Source organism: Ammodytes marinus, assembly GCF_949987685.1.
Source record: "Ammodytes marinus genome assembly, chromosome: 8".
NCBI lineage: Eukaryota > Metazoa > Chordata > Actinopteri > Uranoscopiformes > Ammodytidae > Ammodytes > Ammodytes marinus.
Window position 1 is genome coordinate 16,238,975 of NC_137212.1, and position 24,290 is coordinate 16,263,264.

The 24,290-nt window shown below is 43.9% G+C and overlaps 1 protein-coding gene across 2 annotated transcripts; it reads left to right on the top strand.

Moving 5' to 3' along the window:
* On the top strand, positions 1–24,254 carry mfn1b (mitofusin 1b). 2 transcript variants are annotated; one of them, XM_080033208.1, is made up of 18 exons: positions 1–154; positions 1,076–1,233; positions 1,464–1,599; positions 2,121–2,283; positions 2,998–3,122; positions 3,294–3,402; positions 13,519–13,626; positions 13,770–13,923; positions 16,222–16,289; positions 18,238–18,359; positions 18,647–18,773; positions 18,908–19,012; positions 19,399–19,501; positions 21,148–21,374; positions 21,561–21,740; positions 22,009–22,205; positions 22,592–22,726; positions 23,146–24,254. In XM_080033208.1, exons 2-18 carry the CDS (start codon positions 1,086–1,088, stop codon positions 23,213–23,215), a joined length of 2,277 nt encoding a protein of 758 aa, XP_079889334.1. In that variant the 5' UTR covers positions 1–154; positions 1,076–1,085; the 3' UTR covers positions 23,216–24,254. The 2 variants fall into 2 exon arrangements, with proteins under 2 accessions (XP_079889334.1, XP_079889335.1); XM_080033209.1 differs by having other exon boundaries at positions 13–38.
* Positions 24,255–24,290: the final 36 nt, after the last annotated feature.

Genomic DNA, 24,290 nt, shown 5'->3' on the forward strand with positions numbered 1-24,290 from the left:
TGGCGGTGGTGCCATTGTAGGATACTAACAAGAAGAAGGTTAGCTTGGTCTGACAGCAAGTAACCTTTCAGCGAGGAGGGGGACTCTGTGTACTGTCGCCTCTGACCAATATCGCTTGTGTTATGAGAAGGGGACACGGTGTCTTAGGACTGTGGTGAGGAAGTGATACCGCCGGTTAGCTGTTAGCTGTGCTAAAGCTAGTTAACTACTGCCGCTTTGTCGCCATAGACTGTATGGGATATTGCTTGAAAACGTTAGCTAGCTTATTCCGTTAGCTTGTTTTGGCAGCTTTATAAACGTAAGATTTACAAGTATGAGTCATTAACTAATTTATACAAAAAAAGCCAAGCATATGTTTGTATCTTTATTTATGTGTAGAGACTATATCTGTCTCACGTGTCATGTGTGTTGAAGCTGCGTTATGTCACCGCTAAATTCTGTGTTTACCGTTCAATAACTTCGCTGATACGTTCGTTTCATCTGCCAATCCGCAGTTTATTTGTTGACCTACCCACACAGGCTGCATCATTTATGTTCAACATGAACAGCTAAGCTTACAGTCTAGCTCGATTTATGCTAAATGTATTACTACTTAAATAATTGTTAAATTGTTCAGACATGGGGAGTTCGATTGAATCTATTTTTTTGCTGACGTTGCCATTTAGAAACTCTAAATAATTTACAAATGCCTGATAGTCACTTCAGCATAGCACGATCTGATATGGTCACGTTGGGGACGTTAAAGTGACACATGATTAAATGATAAGCTTTGTTTTTTCAATTACCTCAAATAAAAAATAATAACATACCAAATTTAAAAAACATATATTTCAACATTAGAAGTATACTTTTTTTACTGGACCAAAGAAGTCATGTTTTTTTGCAAAATTGTCCAAAGAATTTGACATAGTTCTGGTTATTGTGAAATTGATCTTAAATTTGAATTCCGAGTGATGTTAAAAAAAGGCTTGTAAAGAAAATCTAACTTGCCTAAAACTGTAGGAAAGCTGACCATGTTAACTGTATTGTTGTTAATGTCTTCTAATGAAATCCTGTTTGCCCGCTCTGTGTTTAGATTGAACACCATGGCTGCTGCCCCTCCACTCATACGGTCAGATTCAGCTCGGGGCGAGTTCTCCCCTCTGAAGCACTTTGTTGTTGCCAAGAAGCAAATAATTGATGTGTTTGAACAACTCCTCAATTATGTCGAAGAGACTTCAGAGTTTGTAGAAGGTGGGATGCTTTGATTGGCTGTTTACCATTCATCAGTCAGTTAATGAAAATTATGTCAACAAGAGTCAAACACTGTAATAACTGCAAAATCCTTTGAAGTTTAAGAGAAGTTTTACATTAACATGTTTTGTAGTCCAACTTCACAATGGCTGTTGAAGTAGGTGGTCTGTGTCTGTGTCTGTGGCTGTGTCTGTGTCTGTGTGTGTGTGGGGGTGTGTGTGTTTGGACAGAAACCTGTGGGAATAAAGCGTTGGCCAACATTGCAAGTCAGGATCAGAAGTTGGAGATTCAGGCGTACGCGGACAAGCTTGCTGTCATTAAGGAGGTGCTGGCACGCAGACACATGAAAGTGGCCTTCTTTGGCAGGTAAAAAGTTGTTCTCTTTTGCAAAGAAAAATAACTTGTCTGATGTGATTTTATAAGAGCAACTTCTATGCGCATAATTGTTGTGACATGTAAATGCAACCAGTCATTGGCCAAATTATTCAGGTGGCAGTTTAGTTATTCTTATCCTTAATGTGACATCATTCAGTCACCTTGTTCATTCTCTGTTGTTAAAACCCATTCTGCATCATTTACTTTGAATTGATTTAATTTGAACCGTGTTGTGCTTTGCTGTGCTAATGAGAAGGACAGGCTTTAATTTCAGAAGAACACAATTGGAGGATGTGTCAGAGAAAACTGAAAGGTTTCTAAGCTTTATTTAGCAACTCTTGGACCTCCTCCTTACAATAAAAACACATTATGTTTACGGTGAAGCTGCGGATCAGTGTTCTATAAGGATGTGACACTTGAGGACTTTTACATTTTTGGGAGTATTTTCTAAGTTTGCGCGAATTATTTGTATCCACAATTCAGCCATTGACTTGCTTAAATATTTTTTTCAGGACCAGTAATGGGAAAAGCACAGTAGTCAACGCCATGCTGAGGGACCGCGTGCTGCCCAGCGGGATTGGCCACACCACAAACTGCTTCCTGAGTGTGGAGGGCACGGATGAGGACAAGGCCTTCCTCAAGACAGAGGGCTCTGACGAAGCGAAGAGCATCAAGGTAAACGTTCTATCATTTTGCCAGGAAGATTTTGTCAGTTTTAGATACAGCTCTCGTCTTCTCAACTATTGAGAACTACTTTGTTCTTCTGCAAGATTAAGTGGGGACAATGTTTTACTCTCAAACATAAACACACACTATAATCCTGAAATGTTCAGTGATCGGACATCTGTTGTTTTTCAGTTGTCAACAATTTACACTGATCTTTACACAAACCCACTGAACTGAAGAACGCTGACCTAGGATCAACAACAAGAGGCTTCATTAGTTTTTAAGATGTGACTGTCTGTAGTCCTCTATTATTTTCTCCTTTATCTGTCTAGGCATTTAACATAGTGTCAGAAATGCATGGGGAAGCTTAACATTAGTGGATAAGAAACCTGGTAGTGTAAAATAAAAGTCCCCTACACTCAATTGAAATTATTAACTAGGAAATGCACCATGTATCTTAGAAGTATGGAAGCCTACTTTTCAACAAAGTCAAAACTAAAACAACAAAGGCTATTACAAACAATATATAAAGTGACTAAATAAACAATGTTGGGTTCAGATTTCCCTGGGCTCAACCACACACACACAGTCTTAGATAATATAAAAGAAAAGTTGCAATCGTTGCCATTACAGGAAATATGCCTTAGCAATGATGCTTTAAAGTTAATGGGAAGTTATTATGTCAACAACCATAGTATCGGTGTGTTTACATCTCCTCCGCAGACTGTAAACCAGCTGGCTCATGCACTGCACATGGATGAGAGTCTGGACGCCGGCTGTCTCGTCCGTGTGTTTTGGCCAAAGACCAAGTGTGCTCTGCTTCGAGATGACCTGGTGCTCGTAGACAGGTAACAGAGAATCTCTTACCAGACCTGGGCATTTTGTCACCATCAGTTTGACCTTTTAAAAAAGGATACGATGAGGCCAGTGACGTGCAGAAAGAATTGTAGTGGAAATATTATTTTAAATGTTTTGTCGAAGTCATGCGTTTGACTTCTCAACCTATATTCCACTCCCAGCCCGGGGACAGACGTCACGACACAACTGGACAGCTGGATTGACAAGTTTTGCCTGGATGCTGACGTCTTTGTGCTGGTGGCCAACTCTGAATCCACACTTATGAACACGGTAATGCCTCTTAGCCTTATGAAATTCATGTCTGGACAATATGATGTGGAATTTTCATTGTATGTTGGTATTTGTGGCCAATAGCATTCTTGTCATTCTGCATCAAGGATTATCTATTAATACAATGGGAGTGGAAAAATAAGGAAAAGGCTATGATTTTGATTTTTTAAACTTCCGTTTCCATAGCTCATTATATTTAAATCTTTTCTGGTGTCCAATCAAACGTGGGGATCTTACAGTCATTTGATCAATTCAATTGTTGTAATTAAAAATAACTAGTGCTGTCAGTTTAACGCGTTATTAACGCGTTATTAACGGCGTTAACGCAAACCCATTTTAACGGCGTCAATTATTTTATCGCGCGATTAACGCTCTTCATGGTCTAGCAAACGTTGTGTTTTTTTCACAAGCTGTTGCATCAACTAGTAATGTTAGAACAACTGAAACACCACAAACTATTCATATGGCTCGCCATTAAGTTACTGTTAAGTCAATCAGAACATGTCCTAAAGCGTAACTTCACATTAAAATCATTTAACTGGCAAAACGGCTAAACGTCAAGTAAATTTTGACTTTTATTTTGAAGCAGAAACCGGAACCTAGCTCTTCCTAGCTCAGCTGCGCGACCTTCACCAGTCTTCAGTGTTTGACTCGGGGACTACGCGGAAAAAGAACAGAAAAGTAAGCTTTTCATTTGCAAAAGTCCTACTTATAACCCTGCGCCCCCACCAAAACCTCCATGAACGTTAGTGGCAGCCGCCAGTCATTAATTTTCACTTCAATTTTCGCTATCAAGGGTGACTTAAGCCTCGGCTGCAGCAGCGGCATACCAACCAACCACCAGCACACAAGTGTATGGTGTGTCCACTCCACAAACAGTCTGAAATAAGTCATGGATGAACGACTCCCAAAACATTTAGGCAACAACCACCTTAATACTAATTTGTTTTATATAGGCTAGCCTATGTTTTATGGTTTGGTTTTTAAATAAAAAAAAGGAAGTTCCAATTATGTTCGTGTATGCTGTTCTAGGGATGTGTGGGGGGGATCTACATTGTTGTCTATTTGCACTGAATTGGAAATTATGATATTTTAGAAGAAATACACTGAATTACAAGAGTGTAGAGAATGGGTATGAAAAGAGCATTACAATGAGAAAAAATAATGGGACAAAAAGAAATCAAGGGACATTTAGACTAGAATAGATAAAAATGTGCGATTAATCGCGAGTTAACTATGACATTAATGCGATAAATCGCGATTAAATATTTTAATCGTTTGACAGCACTAAAAATAACACATGACAATAACAGGCAAAGTAAGTTTTCAGTTTTGTCAGTCACTTACAGTTGTGTTCAAAATAATAGCAGTGTGTTTAAAAAAGTGAGGCAAGATCAAAATCCTTATCATAGCTTTTATTTTCCAAACACGCAAATGCATTGGGGACATTGCACATTCTATTCCAAATCCAAATATGAAGAAACATTTGTCAAATGTTTCTTCATCTTTACAGAAAGTGAAGAAAAAGGAATATTAGACTGTTAAAAAAAATAGCAGTGTCTGCATTTTCCTTTACAACTCAAACATTTACTGTATCAACTGAAAAATGCATGAATATTTAGCATTCCTATGAATCACTGAACTAATATTTAGTTGTATAACCTCTGTTTCTGAGAACTGCTTCACATCGGTGTTGCATGGAGTCGACCAAGGTCCAGGGATTGGGCTGGCCACTCCATAACGTTAATCTTGTTGGTCTGGAACCAAGATCATGTTCGCTTACTGGTGTGTTTGGGGTTGTTGACTTGTTGGAACACCCATTTCAAGGGCATTTCCTCTTCAGCATAAGGCAACATGACCTCTTCAAGTATTCTAATGTATCCAAACTGATCCATGATCCATGGTATGCGATAAATAGACCCGACACCATACTATGAGAAACATCCCCATAACATGTGACTGCGCCACCATGCTTCACTGTCTTCAAAGTGTACTGTGGCTTGAATAGGGGCCGCAGACAGTTTGTCAGACGACCCCCAAACACTGAATTCAAGTGTTTGATAAGGATAATAAAAGCTATGATAAGGATTTTGAACTTGCCTCACTTTTTTAAACACACTGCTATTATTTTGAACACAACTGTATGTGAACTAGAGGGGCCTACGTGGATGTTTTCTATGCTGAGCTGAAGTGGGGAAATGTGACTGCCTGCGTTTGTATCCTGCCACAGAGGCCCCCGCTCTTGTTTCTGTCTGCTCAGGCATTCACACAATGTGAAGCAGGACACAGTCAATCACATAGCTACTTAATGCCGGCAGCAGCCCTTAAAGGGAAAGCAAATGCACATCTCCCTCTGGAATACCAACTTTGCCGTCTTGGTGAAAATTAAGCAGACAAAAACGAAATTATTTCTGGATAGAACTGGACACTGGATTTACAGTACATACAGCATAATAAATAAAGACTCCTTTCACTTTCATTGTGTTAAAACTTACACATTATCATTATTAAGCATGGGGCTTTTTGAAACAAGACTTTTGTTTCAGGGCAAAAAGAGAAACCTGAAGTTCTATTTCGTTCCTACTGACCGCCAGAGGCGGTGCTTATAGCACTGGATGTTCCATCGCGCGCATGCGCAGGTCGAGATCTTGGAAGTCACCAGAGGTTCTGTTCCTTTTATTTTCTCGCGGATAGCAGGTCGCACACATTGTTGTGTGCTAATATACCACTAGCTTGTCGCGAGTAGCTCGTACCCTAAGGGTTGGTGCTTCGATTTGACTTCGACCACCAAGGGCTGCGACTTGCAATTCGTTCGACTTGGAAGGGGTGAGTAAAGTGTGAGGCTACGCGTAGCCCGAGGCTACCGCGGAAGCTAGTATCACCTTTCCACCTTGCTTTGATTAGATCAGGCGGCGGCTTCACAGTCGCCGTGTTATTCTTCGTTCGCACCGTTGCTTATGTGTTTCGCTAAGCCCGGGTGCTAATTGTATGCTCGAAGGTATTGTCTTTCTAGCATTGTGCACTGTTGATCGGGGGCTACGTTCGGGCCCCGACCGGTGCGTACTTTGATTTAATCGACAGCGAGCGGCTTGGGGGTACCAAGCCGCCGCCACAGTACTTTGTAGCATTGTGAGTAGCCTAGAGCAGTTGCATAGGCTACTTAATTTGCTCGGCAGGTGAGCCGCCACAGTACTTTGTAGCAGTGTCGCCGTTGCTTGTGTGTTTTTCGCTAGCCGGTTGCTAATTGTATGCTCGAATGTATTGTCTTTCTAGCATTGTGCACTGTTGATCGGGGGCTACGTTCGCCCCGACCGGTGCTTACTTTGATTTAATCGACAGCGAGCGGCTTGGGGGTACCAAGCCGCCGCCACAGTACTTTGTAGCATTGTGAGTAGCCTAGAGCAGTTGCATAGGCTACTTAATTTGCTCGTCAGGTGCGGCTTCGGGTCAGAAGCCTCTTTCACTGTTGTTCGCACCGTTGCTTGCGTGTTTTTCGCTAAGCCCGGTTGCTAATTGTATGCTCGAATGTAGGCTGTTGTCTTTCTAGCATTGTTGCACTGTTGATCGGGTGATAAGTTCGCCTAGACCGGTTGCTTACTTTGATTTAATCGACAGCGAGCGGCTTGGGAAGCTCCAAGCCGCCGCCACAGTAGCCTACTTTGTAGCATTGTCGCTGTGAGTAGCCTAGAGCGGTTGCATGGGCTACTTAATTTGCTCGTCAGGTGGGCGGCTTCGGGTGCAGAAGTCTCTTTCACTGTTGTATTTGAGCTGTGTCGCACCAATCGTGTGCGTGCCACACACTGGTATGCTGTTGTATACACTGTATGCTGCTGTATTGCTCGCCGGTGGACGAATTAGTTTCCTAAATCGCCTTCACCGTGTTATTTAGCCGTGTCACACTGTTGCTCGTGTGTAGGCTGCTGTAGTGTGGCGCCAGTTGGCAGCTTAGTTTCACACCGCTGTGTTATTATAGCCGTGTCGCACCATTGCGGTAGCTCATGCGGCCGTCACTGTGCCTCTCCAGTGGGCGGCTGGGGTACCAAGAGCCGCTGACACTGCCAGGGGACTACAGATAGAGAATAGCTTAATTGGCTAATTCTAGCATTTTTTTAACCCATGTATGATCATGTGGTTTATTGATTTGCACTGTCCCCTTCTTAAGTAAACTGAATTCATTTGAACTGTGTGGGTGCGCTCTCGGCTTGGGTGCTCTCGCCTAGAGCTCGATTGCCTAGCCTACTGTAACTTGCTCGCCAGTGGGCGGGATAGTTTTACACCGCCACTGTATTATTCTAGCGGTGTCGCACCGTGGTTCGGTTGCTCTCGCTTGAAGCCCGGTTGCATACCTTATTCGGATTACATATTTTAATTGGCTCGACAGGTCGCGTCGTTGCTTGGGTGTGCTCTCGCCTAGAGCTCGATTGCCTAGCCTACTGTAACTTGCTCGCCAGTGGGCGGCAGGGTTACACTGCCAATGTGCTATTCTAGCGGTGTCGCACCGTGGCTCGGTTGCTCTCGCCTGAGGCCCGGTTGCATGCCTTAGTCGGATGCATATTTTAGCTGGCTCGACTTTTGGCTAAATTCTAGCATGTTTACTGTAACTTGCTCACCAGTGGGCGTAGTTGTACGCCGCCACTGTATTATTCTAACGGTATCGCCCTTCTTATATGTCCATGGGTGTCGCACCGAGGCTCGGTTGCTCTCGCCTAAAGCCCGGTTGCATACGTTGGTTGCTCGCCAGGGAGCGTCTTGGGTTTCCAAGAGTCGCCTTCACTGTGTTATTTTAGCTGTCACACGGTTGTCGTGTCTGTGCAGGCTACTGTAACTTGCTCGCCAGTGGGCGGCATAGTTTACACCACCACTGTATTATTCTAGCGGTGTTGCACCGAGGCTCGGTTGCTCTCGCCTAAAGCCCGGTTGCATACATTAGTTGCTAGCCAGTGAGCGTCTTATGTTTCCAAAGGTCGCCTTCACTGTGTTATTGTAGCTGTCACACAGTTGTCGTGTCTGCGCAGGCTACTGTATTTGCTCGCAAGTGGGCGGCATAGTTTAGCGCTGCCACTGTATTATTCGGTTGCTCTCGTAGGCCTCCTAAGGTCGCCGTCACTGTTACTTAAGGGCAGGGCTGTACAGTGCGACAGTTTTGATCGCATTTGCTACTGAAATTGATCACGTGCGATGATGAATACAAATCCATTCGCACTCATGCGACAGGTTGATAATGAGGAGAGGCTGTCTTTGAAACACAGAGGAGCGCTGCACAACACTGCTTAGAGGGCTCTACATTAACACTGCGGGTAAATGAGTCTTAGGCAAGTAAGTTATTGAGTCCACCCTTCACTTTGGCTGGTGAAAGATATGTGTCCTCGCGATCTGTGCTTGTGCAGCGATTCTACCTATAAAAACTTCACCAACGGCAATTACCGGAAGGAGACGGCACATTACCGCAGTTAAGTTAGCGCGTGTACAAACAGAGCATTTCCTGTGCGCCTTCACATTAAAAGCCTGTTACTAGCCAAACGTGAGTTGACTTTTATTTTGAAGCCGGTAAGAACAGGAAGTTAGCGCTTTTTTCTAGCTTGAAAGGCAACTCATTCAGCTGCAGCGAGCAGTCAACAGTAGCCTAGTCTATTTACAAAGTTTTAAATAAGCCACTGAAAAGCTACTCCCAACACATTCACAACAACCTATTTAGGCCTAATGTATCCTAAATTGTACCAATATGTATACTTATTTATTTAATAGGCTATGTTTAATGTTTTAAAGTTTGGTTTTAATTAACAGAAGCAATTGGCAGGTTAGATTATTTTTTCTAAATTGCAATCAGTGCACCCCTATTCATTTTTCCATAATTATTACTACACACACTAGGATATAATATGAGTTGAGAATCTCAAATGAGACCAAGATGACATGCTCAAAGGTAATTAGAGCGAAATGCAAGGGTTAAGGTTATGCAAGTTTTCAATCATACTTTGTGTGCTACCAAATTTATTTTTGTGCTACTGAATTTTTTTGCTTGCTAGCACCAGTGCTACCACCTAAAAAAATAAGCGTACAGCCCTGCTTAAGGGTGTCGCTCCGTTGCTCTGGTGCTTGCACCTGAAGCTCGGTTGAGTAGGCTACTAATTCATTTAGCCTAGCCTGCTAAATTGCTGACATGCTAAACAACCAGTAATTGTGACGCCTTCATGGCCTCCCTACAGTGGAGTATGGCCATGAGAAGTGCCCTGCAGGTCTCGGGGTGAGCACCTGAGGAAAGCACTGTCAGATAACCCATGCATGAACCGTAGTTTCATGCCTCAGGCACTGAGGCTTGCTAGGTAGAAGCTCTCCTGCTAGCCTCCAACCAGCTCAGGGTGCCAGCGGCAGTGAGTAGCCTTGCGGCTGTGCATCCTTCCTACTCAGGGGATGACATGCTGTCCACAGCTGCGTCCTGTAACGTTATACAGGTGGGCAGCTCGGCTAGAGGGTCAGTGTCCGTCCGTGACTTCCCAAGTATGGGGTTAGATGAAGCTCTGGTTTCATCTGCACCCACGAATGCCCTCTGAGCCTTATTCCACGGAGCTCCGTAGATGCTGGCCAGATTAAGGGCTCTCTCCCATCACACTAGTGACAGCAGAGCTCTGGCAGCCATGCACAATGCTGATAGTTAGGGCTTGGACTGGTTAGCTCCAATTGAGCCTGCTATAGCATCCCTGGTTGTCTCCCCAGACGAGGCTCTGAGAGCCGATGTGCGCTGCCCTCGGCCCCAGTGCCGGATTTCAGGCGACCTCCTTACTAGGAGTTACGACATTGCTGCCTGTGTGGGCCATCTGGGAATTTGCTTTCTCACACAGTCTTGGCTCGGTCGCAAACCATACAGGGGTCAGGTGCTGGTCACTCAGCATGGACCCTCAGTGATGCTTCACTGCAGACTTTGCATTATGACTTAGGGAGCTAGGCAGGTTGATGTCAACTGTGGCGTCGTCCCAGTCGGAGGTGTGTCGACAGACCCTCCATTCTCTTCCAGTGATCCCAGGCCAGACGTTCGGCCAGCTGCTCTTCAGGCCCGGTGCGAAGTGTCCAGGTTGACCAGGCTAGACAGTAGTTGCACGCTGCGACGTGCACCTCTGCCTGATCCAGGCCGGGAACCTCTGTGGTACCCCGTGCCAATAGCTTCAACCACGTTCAGGTGGACAATCAAGGGGCCAGTGCTTCCCAGCACATTCTGTACAGTGCCGTAACACTGCGCTACAGCTGTATTTCAGGCGCCAGGAGGTCGGCGTCCAGCCTCCGCCCTCCCCCAGAGTCCTTGGGGGTGCTACTCGATGCTCGGTAGGTTCTACTCAACCGAAGTTCAGGTACCAGGAGTCGGGGCGGGGTCGCCCCGTTCTGGACTAAGACGGCGGAATCAGGGCCTCACGATTCTTCCTTCCCCATGCTGCGTGTTGCAGGGGTCCTCCGGTCTATCGCTCAGGCGGACTGGTTGTGTCATAGCCCTGAAAGATGCTACTTTCAAGTCCCTACTGCCCAATGTCACAGGTGGTCCTCCCCTTTGCATTTCTGGGCAGGGTGTACCAGTTCAGGGTTCCTCCGTTTGGGCCGTCCCTGGCTCTGCGGATATTAAACAGTGTGTGGCAGCATCCCTGCCACCATTACAGCTCAGCTGGTGCTCGAGTCGGCGGCCATGCGAGCCTGCCTTTCTCCATAGCGCGTAGCTACCGTTCAGCAGCTACTACAGCACTCCATGCAATGGAGGCTGCTGGAGTACAGCCTCTTCCTTCGACTGATAAGTATGCTGACCTCAGCATAATCTAATTATCATTATCCAAGCTGTCCAAGTTCCAGGTGTCCGGAACGCAGCGATAGAAAAAGGCCACCCCCGGGGAGTGGAGACTCCATCCGGAGGTGGTGGGCATGATTGGGACAAGTATGGCAGGGCAGTGGCATATCTCTTTGCTTCCGAAGAGATGACCCACTGTCCCCCTGGGTTCTCCTAGATGGAGAGGACCAGTCCCCTAAGGCAGGATGCTCTGGCTAATGCTTGGCCAGTCATCCTGCTTTGTGCATTTCCTTCGCACCGTTGCTTGTGTGTTTTTCACTAAAAGCCCGGTTGCTAATTGTATGCTCGAATGTATTGTCTTTCTAGCATTGTTGCACTGTGATCGGGTGCTAAGTTCGCCTAGACCGGTTGCTTACTTTGATTTAATCGACAGCGAGTGGCTTGGGGTGAGCCAAGCCACCGCCACAGTATTTGTAGCATTGTCGCCTAGAGCGGTTGCATAGGCTACTAATTGCTCGTCAAGTGGGCGGCTTCGGGCAGAAGTCGCTTTCACTGTGTATTGAGCTGTGTCCCACCAGCGTGGGCTCTCACCTAAGCCTTGCGTGCATAGCTTACTTATTGCTTGCCAGTGCATGAGCCGTGCCCCACACTATGTGTGTAGCTTTGTTACTGACAACACTGGATGGGGTCCAGCATTGCAGTTACAGCCTACGTTTGGTGGCTCCACATTGGCCAGGAAGGCCATGGATCCCAGCGTTACTAAACTCCTCAAGGAGAGCCTTGGTGCCTTCCAGGGAGACAGGACCTTCTGTCTCAGGTAGGCGTACACATGGGGCACCCGAACTCGGGGCGCCTGCAGCTGTGCGTGGGGCTCCTGGTAGCCAGGACCCACTGTTGACGTATTGCGACCAGTCAGAGGTCCATACCGTTTTAACTTCAGGGGCACTCGCCACTACATGGCGCTATGCAGACAGGTGGAAGTTGTTTTCACAGTGGTGCATGGCACATGGCGAAGTCCCATGGACTTGTCAGTGGTAGTGATACTACACTTTCTGCAGTCTGTGTTGGGCAGCAGGACAGCTGCTTCCACCCTGTGCGTCTATGTGGCTGCGATGTCGGCCGCACATGCAGGGGTGGACAACCAGACGGTAGGGTCCCACTACCTAGTCAGGCCAGAGGCTTCATTCAGCCACCATGACCCCTGAGGGCACCATCATGGGACTTGCAAGTAGTCCTGAGGGCCTTAGGACTACCCCCATTTTGGGCCGCTGAGTCAGGCAGACCTGACGCGGCTGTCTATGAAGACGGCATTCCTCCTTGCCATTGCGGCTGCAATCGGTCGGTGAACTCCATGCCTTGTCAGTAAGCCAGGCGTGCTTGCGCTGGCATGTAGAAGGGTCAGGAGTGGTGCTCTCGCCAACTCCATCCTTCCTATCCAAACGATTGTCTCCCCACCATGTAAACCAATCGATCGAGTTGGCTGCTTTCAATCCCCTGGGCTCACCAGGGGGTGCAGAAAGAATGTCAGACCCACTGTGCCCGGTGCGGGCGCTTAGGGCATAGGTTGTGGCAACAACCAGCTTGCGTAGGACAAATACCTTTTTGTCTGCTATGGGAGCCGCAGGGAGGGGGCTGCCCTGTCCAAACAGAGACACTCCCACTGACTTGTGGGTGTGGTCTTGTATGCATATAGAGCACAGGGGCTCCCCATGCCTTGGCCGTTGAGTGCCACTCTACCAGGAGTATGGCTACATCATGGGCTGCCTTGAAGCGGATTTCACGGCAGGACATTTGCGCCACGGCTACATGGTCTTCATCATGTACGTTGCGCGGCTCTACAGAGTAAATGTTGCTGCACCTCATCCGGTGGGATGACAGCTGTCTTGTGATGGCTGCAAGCCCTTAATTGATGAGTACTCTTCGTGACCTTTTTGGTATAAGTCATCCAGTGCTATAAGCACCGCCTCTGGCGGTCAGTAGGAACGAAATAGAACGATAGTTACGTATGTAACTACGGTTCTATGAGTTCCGGATGACCGCCAGAGTTCTCTGTCACTCAGACTTCTCAGACACCGCGAGAAGATCCAGTGGAACAGAACCTCTGGTGACTTCCGGAATATATACATTCCCGGAGTCACCCAGGTGTCACAGGTGACTTTGTTGGTATAAAGATCTCGACCTGCGCATGCGCGCGATGGAACATCCAGTGCTATAAGCACCGCCTCTGGCGGTCATCCGGAACTCATAGAACCGTAGTTACATACGTAACTATCGTATTAAATGTTGTTTCTTTTTCTAAGCAAGCTTTAACATCCCCCTGATCACTCTTCACCTTCACTTCCACTGTCCAGGAAAAGCACTTTTTCCACAAAGTGAACGAACGTCTGTCAAAGCCCAACATCTTTATCCTCAACAACCGCTGGGACGCCTCAGCCAACGAGCCAGAATACATGGAGGATGTGAGTCAACCGTTTGTCTTATCCGTCTTATGTCAGACACTGCAAAACATTTTTTTTAAAGTAAATGTGAAAATATGAATGTTCCTCTTCTTTAAGAAAAAGAAAGAAGAAAAACTCTAAGAATGTGACCCCTCTTCCTCCAGGTGAGGAAGCAGCACACAGACCGCTGCGTGAACTTCCTGGTGGAGGAGCTGAAGGTTATGGACCGAGACCAGGCACCCAATCACATTTTCTTTGTCTCTGCCAAAGAGGTGCTCAACTCGCGCATGCAACGTGCGCAGGGCATGCCTGAATCAGGTGAGACTTGTGAAGGATGGAGAAGCAGTGTTTATATCTTTTGGGTAAAATCATACACAACCACAGGGTACCAGCAGGTCTTAAAAGCATTGCATTTAATATCGTCAAAATGAAGCCTTAATAGCATTGAATTTCACCAACAAGGTATTGCACTTCCTTTACAAAGGTCTATTATTTTTTGATTGCCCTTTTGTAGAATAAACTAAATACTTGGATAGGGGTCGTTTGGTGACAAATTAGCACTTTTTGACTTCAGAAAGCTGTTGTTACAGTATATAAATGTGAGGTTATTAATGTAAGTAAAGTTTCTTTATTAAAAGTACCTTAAAATGAGTCAGAATGTCCACTATCAGACCTGCAAACTCGTCGCTTTTCGGCGAAAATCGCCGTTTAGAATCAAAATATGACCCACGTGAATCGTATAGATCCGAAGAGTTTTTGTTTTTGGGAGGGGGGGAGGGGGGTAGCGGCAGCTGCCAGAGGAGTCAGCCAGCGCTTCCCAGACTGGACTGTGTGGGCGAGTTACCGTAGTGTGAGACAAGGGAATATCGTTATCTTGACAATAAAACATCTTTGGTAGACGTCATGAGTATTGTCCAATCAGCGTTAAGATCGGGCAAAGCATCACTGCTGCCGCTGTGTGTTCAGACTTTAGAATAGGCTAAAAGTCTCAATCAAAGCCCTTTTGATAATAAAAAATTAGAGGCTTTGATTAAACACTGTCAATGCTTCAGAGGTTAATGTAACAGCCTACTGAAACAGAAACTATACGGAGGGACGCAGCTACAGGTACAGTCCCTTTATTTCGTCGCGCTGTCAGTTTGCCGACATGGCTCTCTGTTAGACTCGAGACATAGAAAAAGATCGCGGAAGCCGTTCCCGTAGACAAAGTTAACGGGCAGGATATCCCCGACTGATTTCATCCATCAAACCACAGAGTTTTTTCTGAGCGGCGTCTCACTCGCTCACTGGGTCTCCCGGGTCCCGGTGATTTTCACCGTCACAGCGATCGACTCGCTGCTTTGCTGGGGCGGAGACTTTGTGTGAAGGTGATTTAACATCACGGTCGTAGACGAATGTTATAACTTTATGCTGCATAGTTTGCACTGCACTGTTGACCCACACAGGACTCTTAAGTGAAGCTGACAGTTTAATGAGCGCACATTGCAGAAATGAAGTGTCTGCAGTGCGCTCATAATCAGAGCCGACCGACAGCCTCCCCTCCCCCCCCCCCCAATTTATTTTTATTTTTATTTTTTAGTTTGTGTGTTTGATATTAACATCATATTATTATATCATACAAAAAAATGAATACAATGTTTTGATCTAGATAGCCTAGTTAATAGCCCAATAATTTAATCAGTTCATCTGGGAGGTAATCCAAGTTTAACTGATCACGTCACGTTCACGTCCAGTGTGTATTGAGTTTATTTAAAAACATTTGGAAATGGGGCTCAGATGCCCATGCACTGTATAACCTATTTCAGCCTCGTCTGTGGAAAAAAAGATAGCTGGACAACAGAGTTCTTCTGCTTCATTCCTCTCACTGCATTTAAATGTATTCATTATATTACAGAGAAATATGTCCCATAAAAGAAAAAGAGCACCAAGCCCAACCCAGAGGACCCTGCATAATATTTTATTTTAAATTAACATTTTAATGGAAAATCCAAGAAGCTTCTAATTCATCCGACCCAGTGTCTCCAAATTATTTGTTCACACAAAATTCCTCAGATTTAGCCTCTTAATTTCCCTCTCAAAGTGCACCAGATTCATGCATTTCACTTTAAAAAGTTTTAAAAAAATCTCCCGGGGGGGCATACCCCCGGACCCCACTAGGAGGGTCAGGATCTCAGCAGGCTATTATTTTCACCCAGCTGGACATTGGAGGCAATAGTGGAGAACTCTGGTTGTGTGAATGATATTTAACAATAGCCAATCGTTTGGACAGCGAAAAACACCCGACCCCCCTAGAAGGGACGGGTGTTTGTCACCCTTTTCACCTCCTATGAGTTTGCAGGTCTGACTATATCCTTCCTACTTTTGCCAGTATGGCCTTGACGTTAGCATTACATTAAATTACAACTGCTCCTAGTTTGAAAAGACAAACAATAATTAAATATGTGATTGCATCAACAAAAATGACCGAAAACAAATAACTAAGTCTTAAAAAAGAGTAAACCGAGCAATTATGTATATCAGACCTTATGCAAGATAAGGTGGATGCGTATTGTGTATTTGTGCAATGATAGTAAATACTATTCAATTTACATACAATGCAACTGTTTCATCCAACAGGTGGCGCCCTGGCTGAGGGCTTCCAAGAAAGACTAAAGGAGTTCCAGAGCTTTGAGAGGAGGTTTGAGGTGTGTGTGTGTCGGTGTACTCTCCTTTCAATACTTTTATTCATACTTCTCAAGGAAAAATTAATTTCCTGTCTGAAATGAAACTATTTTAAATACTTAAGACATCTCAACAGTATTCCTCTGAGGTGAAATCAGTGTCAAGTCAAATTCAGCCAAAAATGGCAAGTTAAAGCCACGGATAAAAGGTTAAACATTGCAGTCTGTGTTTCATAAAGAGCTAGGAAAATGTTATTGATATTTGTGAGGCTTCTGATTTAATGAGTCAAAATTGTAGAGAGAACACAAGTCAACATTATGAGAAGGGAGGTATTGTATTTCACTAATTCAGACCAGGAGATTTAGACTGTGGCTGCTTTATCAGGCTGTGAACTTACTTTTCAGTTACACCAACTCCTTCGGCATTTTTCAAAATGCTACTTTGAGAACTTCTGTGTGTCTGTTTGTGTGTGTGCGCGTGTTTGAGATTATTGCATGGTGAAAGAAATGAAAACCAGAAGCAACATAAGTCCTTCTCCTAACAGTAGCATTTAACCTGAGCAGACGGCTGCATGACCCTTGCTAAGTGGTAAAGTTTCGCCAACAACCACCGTGCAATGTCAAACTGGCAGGTCCAACGGGCCCACTGGGCCAATCACTGTGCCTTATCCATCAACCTGCGTCTTCATTGCTGAAGTCTAGATTCACTTTGGCGAGGTCATCCGTTTGTTTTCATTCCTCTTTGATTTTGTTATGTTGTAACAGTTTTAATTGTTAAGTTTTCATTGTGTGTTGTGTTGCATCTTGTTAATATGTTTATATTTTAACTATCAGGAATTCAATTGTGTCAGTATTGGGAGGAATTATAATAAGATTATAATTATTTGTCATGGTTGATTTGGTGACATTCTTGCATCCCTCCTAACAACAAGTGTGGTTTAAAACCAGAGCTACTTTGTCAGAAATGCCGCAGAAAAGCAACTGGTGTAACTGTTTACAGTGCAGCCAAACAATCTCATGTCGTTTTAATAAAGAAGTCAGGCAATAACTGAGCCTTTTTCCATGATGTCATGAGTAGCCGGGATCTGATTTCATGCTGCACGCGGCGCAAGTAGTTCCCAACACAACAGCCGCTCTGTGACCAATGCATTGTTTCCTGTGACTGCTCCAAGGTGAAGCCATCCTGGGTTCCTCCAGTCAAAAGCTTTTAATGTGAAGCAGCGGCAGTAACTTCTAACAGCTCTGATACACTGTTAGGAAAGTTAACAGTAAACAGCGAGCCTGTTATCGATGAGATACAATGAGGCTAAATATCAATCTAATGTGAAGGCAGTTTGAATCCAGAACAGGAATAGACTCCGCAACTGACTACTTGATACAGAGATGATTGACAATCAGGGTATAGAGGCTTGCTACAATAAATGATCTGAACGGGTTTTTCAGCAAACATCTAAAAAAATAAGTATTAGGGACTACTTAGACCATATAAAATTGACAGCAAAGTGCATAATATGTTACATTTTTAAAGTTAACACATTTAATCGTAGTTATCATAAGGACTTGGGAGAAAAGGTAGTAGAACAACAGCATCTGTCAGAGGCATGGTTAAGAGTCCTTGAACATGATATAAGATAATTAATCCCATAATGACACAATATTCCTACTTTTACATGTTACAGAATTTTCTGGTTTCACTTTCATTCTTGATTCTAAATGTTTTTTTTATAATTCCGCCCACCAGAATGTTGCTGTGACTTTTACAACATGTGGGCCGTGGGATGCGAGATAGACACTCTGCTGCTGTCATTTTTCACACCTGTGTTTCCATTTTCCTATTATTCTCTTAAGTTAGAGTTGCAGGTGTCTATCTTGTCCCTCTGTTCGTTCCTGGTTAGATTGCGAGTTTTGCGCACCCTAACCCGACATCTGCCCCCACAGCCATCACAGTAACTTGTGTGTTATGGCCTCGCAGGAGTGTATCTCGCAGTCAGCAGTGAAAACAAAGTTTGAGCAGCACACTATCAGGGCCAAGCAGATCACAGAAAATGTCAAGAGCATCATGGACACCATCAACATCGAGGCGGCGGAGAAGAGGTGAGTATCTTGCTTCGTCCATTTTCCCCATCCCTGACTCTCTTAGTGGGAGTGGGTTTGGAAGAGAGAGAGAGATTGTTCTGGAAGTCTGCTATTGTCAAACTCCGGAGGAAATAAATATGTAGGTGCATCAAGATTTTAATTTGCTTAATAATGGACATTTAATTTCTTTGGATTTCTCATGAATTCTACTGAGTTTAACTTGGTGCCTGTTTACCTTATTCTTTTTGACTGTCCAGCTGCTAGTTTGCATTTGTGACTTTATTTCCTGTCGGTTGGTGATCCAGAGTGGCGGCACTGGAGGACCGAGAGTATCAGATGGACCGACTTGAGTTTGTCAGGAATCAGCTGAACTTACTCATTGACGATATCAAGAAGAAGATCAAAGCCATCAGTGAGAACGTGGAGGGCAAGGTAATGCAGATGAAGACTGGTGGAAAAACTGGATTGTCAGAAAATACCAATTTATGCCGTTTAAACGCCAGCTTGGTGCCTGTGCTGATGTGCCGTATCTGACTGATAACTTTGTTTTTATTTTATTCTTACAGGTATCCAGTGCCATGGGAGACGAGATCTGCCGTCTCCACGTTATTGTCGACGAGTTCCGTGGTGACTTCCACCCATCGCCCCATGTCCTGAAGCTCTACAAGTCTGTAAGTAGTGGAAGGGGGGAATTCCTCGTGATCACACCTGGGCAACAATCTGAGGTGGACTGGCCAGTTTCTAAAAGGCATACAAAGTGATTGGAATCCAGAACCCTTTTTGTCAAAATCTGCTAATGTCTACTCACCATCCGCTACCTGTCCGTTTTGTGTGCACGCTGACAAAAAGTTGGGTGTTTACACATAGCCACGGCTCCGCGATCTAAAAAAGCTGGATCAGAGCCAGCAGCCGCCCAGAACGTCCGTTAGTGTAAACATAAATAAACATCCGTCAAAGGTTCTCTTACCCCACTTTTAACTGGATCTCAGAATATTAACGGTCCATGTACTTTTGATTGCTGTCCGTGTGACCTCTGACCTCCTGTTGCTGTTGACAGGAGCTGCTGTCTCATGTGGAGGAGGGGATGGGCAAGAACCTGGCCTTCCGCTGTTCAAATGCCATCAGTACTTCTGTCCAGTCGTCTCAGGCATACATGATAGGTAATTAAACTGCAAATTTACTGTTTTTTTTCCATAATGTATCACCTTTGTGGTACTGATTTGTGTAATCCATGTTTTGGTTTTCTTTAGAGTTGCTTTGGCCTAAAGCTCTTATGTTTAACCATTAAGGGTGAATATTTCTGCTGAACGAAGAGGATGGCTGAAAGAAATTAAATAATAATGATAATGAAGAAAAAAGGCCCTGAGCCAGTCTGCACCCTAACATGTACCTCTTATTTGTATTTGGTGTAAGTGTTATAGCTTCTTCTTGGTTGTTCTTCAGTATTCTGTTTTTAACCCATTGATGACGGCTGCTGCGCGATGCCACATTGCCTCTCCTGCCTGATGCTGCATCGTGCAGCATTGTTACTTTATCAAATTTTCATGGCATGCGCAGGATAGAATGCACTGTCATTGGTTCAAATACACATGCGGTGGGTTTTGTTGATTTTTTAAGACCACGTGACCACCCAAAAGTTGTGTGGTTTGCCAAAAATCACATCAATCAAAAAAATAAAAAATAAATAATAAAAAAAAATAAGCCAGCTGTGTCAGCGATAGTGTATTACAGAACAGTTAGTGGCGTTTGGTGCGCAGAATCAAGGTCCACTATAGGCTACTGACGAAAATCACACTAAATATTTTATATTATTTATTCTTTTTTTTCTCCCCCATCTAATTTTGACGATTTTTAGAAAAATTTGTTGGTGTGTAAGCGCTAAGGGAGCATGTTTAAATAAAACCTGTGAACCTTAACATTTAAATGTATTTTATTTCATGTTTCTATGTGCTACACAGGCTTAGATATTAAGGTTTTGGTAGACTTCACAATTCGTACTATTTTTTCAGAAAACCCTCAGGCATTAAGGATATGCATCCTAGATTGGCATAGTCATCAATGGGTTAATAAAGGAGAAATATGTTGCATATGCAGATGTAAGAATAGGGATTGAAAGATGAGATGAATGGTTATCTAAACTAATCATTTCCTCAAAACCTTTCTCGCTTAAAAGACCCAGCAAGAAATAGCATTTTCATAATAAGATGACCACCGCCCAGATTTCCAGTCCACCACTGTTTTGTTGCTGGTTCTTTTTCACTCGATCGCTCATTTAGAGATCGTCGCTCAACTTAGTCAAAGCCTTTTGGGCACTCAGGATGATCTGCAACACCCAGCACTCTGCTATATTTACCCTGCTCGCTGAATGCCATCATCCTGTGCCCCATTATGCTACAAATGCGTCACTGTCAGGCGCACAGGCAAGCTGTGCTTGCTGACAGTGATGTTGGAGAGGTGTTAATGTGCCCTCTGATGAAAAGGACTCAGGTGCTGTTATGAAATTGTGGTGTGATTATTATTATATACTGTGTATATATATATATATAATTTGACCCCAAGGAAAAAATCAAGAAAAGCTGGAATATTTCAATCACATGTACATTTACTCAACAGAACAAAACGATTATTTTGTGAATGTCATCTTGTGTTATGTTTTGGCCGCTTAAGAAAAACATACCTGTGCCTAAAGTAAAAGTACTCCCTTGTGCATCAATGCATGTTTAAAATTCAACCTTGAAATGCTATAAATCCTCCCATGACTGCTATCACTCTTGTTATTCTCAAACTCTGGTTTCTTACCGTCCAGAGAGCATGCTCCCTCTGCTCCCCACTTCGGTCCAGAGCCAAGTCAACATGCTGGTGCCCAGCAGGAAGTTTGACCTGAGTTACGACCTTAACTGCGCCACACTCTGCAACGATTTCCAGGAGAACATTGAGTTTCAGTTCTCGTTGGGCTGGTCATCGGTAGTCCACCGCTTCCTGGGATCTGTCAACGCACAGAGAGCGCTCACGCTGGTGGACCAGAGTTTCCAGGTACGGGCCGGACAGGCTGCCACTGCAGCACAGAGAGTTGTTGTATTGGGCCAACTTCTCTGATATTGTGTTAATTAGTGTCAATGGTTGTTCTTAGTTTTAGTAGCGATGGTGGAGATATGTCAGATTAAAAAAAATAAATTTAATTAAAAATCCAACGTTATGACTGCTGCTGTCATTACTCAGGCCTCTCGACCAGCGCTGCCCCCGGCCTCCACGCCCTCCTCAGGCCCGCCCTCCACCATAGCCCCGCCCAACAATGAGACAGCACTCATGACCCAGGAGGACCTGATGGTGGCCATGGCAACCAACGTGGCATCCCTCACCTCGCGCACCTCGATGAGCGTCATCATCGTTGGAGGAGTGGTATGTTGATCAGGATGATCGTTGGTGAAACAGTTAAACATAAGGTTGTTTCCTCATGTGCATTTCAGCTCAAAAGAGATTCATTTCAAATCTCCTTTGTCAAAATATTTGTTTAAAAAAAAAATTAATTCAGGGATGACTTTTTTCCACAATATTTGTTTTTATTTCTCGCTCCTTTTAAATCATGTTGTTTTTCAAACTCTGGAAAGCATTTCATTTCAGTCTAGCTGTGAGGAGGATAACCCAGCTTCTGTGTATTTTTATAAAGGTGTATAGAACAGTTGGCTGGAGGCTGATTGCCCTTTCGGCCTCAATGTACGGCTTTCTGTACCTGTACGAGAGACTCACCTGGACCACGAAGGCAAAGGAGCGCACTCTCAAGCGCCAGTTTGTGGACTACGCAACCGACAAGCTGCAGCTCATAGTCAGCTTCACCAGTGCTAACTGTAGCCACCAGGTTCAGCAGTAAGTGCAGATACAGTGTAATTTGATAGGAGAACAAATTAGTTTCATTTAATTATATACAGTATCTTGACAATTACAATGTAGGTTGGTAACTGGGGTACAATTTAAGAAAATGTTCTTGCTCTTAAGTCTGTATTGATGTGCATAGAGATTAAAGCCATACAGCAAGCCGAGACAAATAATGAATTGATACAATTGGATTGAATATCAGTACATTTTAAAATAGTTTAACCCTTCTAACATGCAGCATACTCAGTGTTTACACTCCATTCCTGAATTTTCTGTGAGCTGTATTGATTCCTTGATATGTTTCCAATGTGCCCCACCCAGCCTTTCCCTCCATTGCTAAATAAAGCGCTGCGACTCTGTGCCCTCTGTGTTGCCAGGGAGATGGCCACGACCTTTGCTCGGCTCTGTCAGCAGGTGGACCAGACACAGAAAGAGCTGGAGGCTGAGATCCGCCAACTGACAGTCAAGATAGACCAGCTGGAGACGGTCCAGAGCCAATCCAAGAGCCTGCGGTCAGTGCAGCGCCTTCTCTTATGGAGGGGGGAGGGGTGCATCATGAAGCGTAGTGCAGTGGAACATGAACAATCCTAGATGATAAAAATGACTGGAAACATTTCAAGACCTGGAAAAGGTCAAATTCTACATCTGTACTTTACCAACTCGAGCCTGCTGCACAACCCAGCAGACCGTCAGCAGATTTACAGTTAAAGAATCAATTCATTCATTTTGAACTGATTTATGATGTGCTCTGAAGATGTTGTCACTGGATGATGAGCAGTTTTTCTGTATTTTTTTTTAAATTTCTCAACCGATTGGGTAATGTTAAATTAACAGCTTAACAATTAGAAATAAAGTAATTTACAGGAAGCTTTGCTTGATAAATGTTGTTGCATGTTGGTCCAAATCTGATGTGCATTTGTTTCCTCCGCAGACATAAAGCGACAGAGCTGGAGAGACAGTTGGAGGCGTTCACAAACCAGTACCTGCAGCGTCAGCAGTGAGCGTAAGCTCCTCTTCATCACTCCACAGATTGGCTCTTGTTGAGCCAATCGTTCCTCAGCACCTGAACTATACCACAGTTTGTGTGGACAGCAGTTCTAAAAGCATAGATCGATCTGGTTTTTCAACCAGAAAGGAAATCTATAGATATTTTCATAATTCATGAAATTGTTTGTCAGTTATCAGGAAAGAAAACCAAATGTGCAGATTCGGTTCTTTTTTTTTCTTTTTCTTTTTGTAAAAAATGCTATCTGCAAATTTCTCATTTGAAATCAGTTTTTAGTTAATGGCCACTTTTTCTAGTTTGTTTTTTTGTACATTTTGTAGCCTAGTTAATAGGGGGGAAAAAACTATGAAATAGTCTGCAGTCCAACTCTATGAGCATAAATGGCCAGACACAACAGTATTCCTCCCTCTTCTCTTCAGAAAGCCAGGTGCTTTGAAAAACAGCAAAAAAACAAACTTTAAAAAAAAATTGGACTTGCAGCATGGAAAGACGCTCCACAAGGTGGCGATTGGCAATATCTCAAACTGGGTACTGGGTCGGGTCCTTTATTTTTGACATTTAACTACTTCTAACTGTGAATATGCCTTTTTTTTCACACTAACTTTTGTGAAGCAAATTAAGTATGTGTGTCTGTACGATTGTACAGGTATCTGTCCAGGCACATGATCGGTGTATGTTAGAAACAAAAAAAATACATATATTTCATAACAAAAAGAGAACAGATTAGTTTTTCTGAATTATAAAGGACTTGGTTAACATGAAGTCACTGAGGAAAGTAATTTGAGTTCAAAAGGAAGGCATGTCTTTAATATACTGTAGGTTCATGTTCTATAGGTTTTCTAACTATCCAAACTGTACAGATCAAAGGCTTTGGAAATCGTATATTTTATATCTGATTTTATTTATATACACTAGACTTGTAATGACAATTACACTAGTCTGCACTTGTAAAATTCTTCTTCCGATTATTATTTTTTTGAATGTGTGATGGTATTCCTCCAGATGTGTCCTATTGTATTAAATCTGCTTCAAATCTAAAATGGACTGCATTTATTTGAAAGACACTGAAT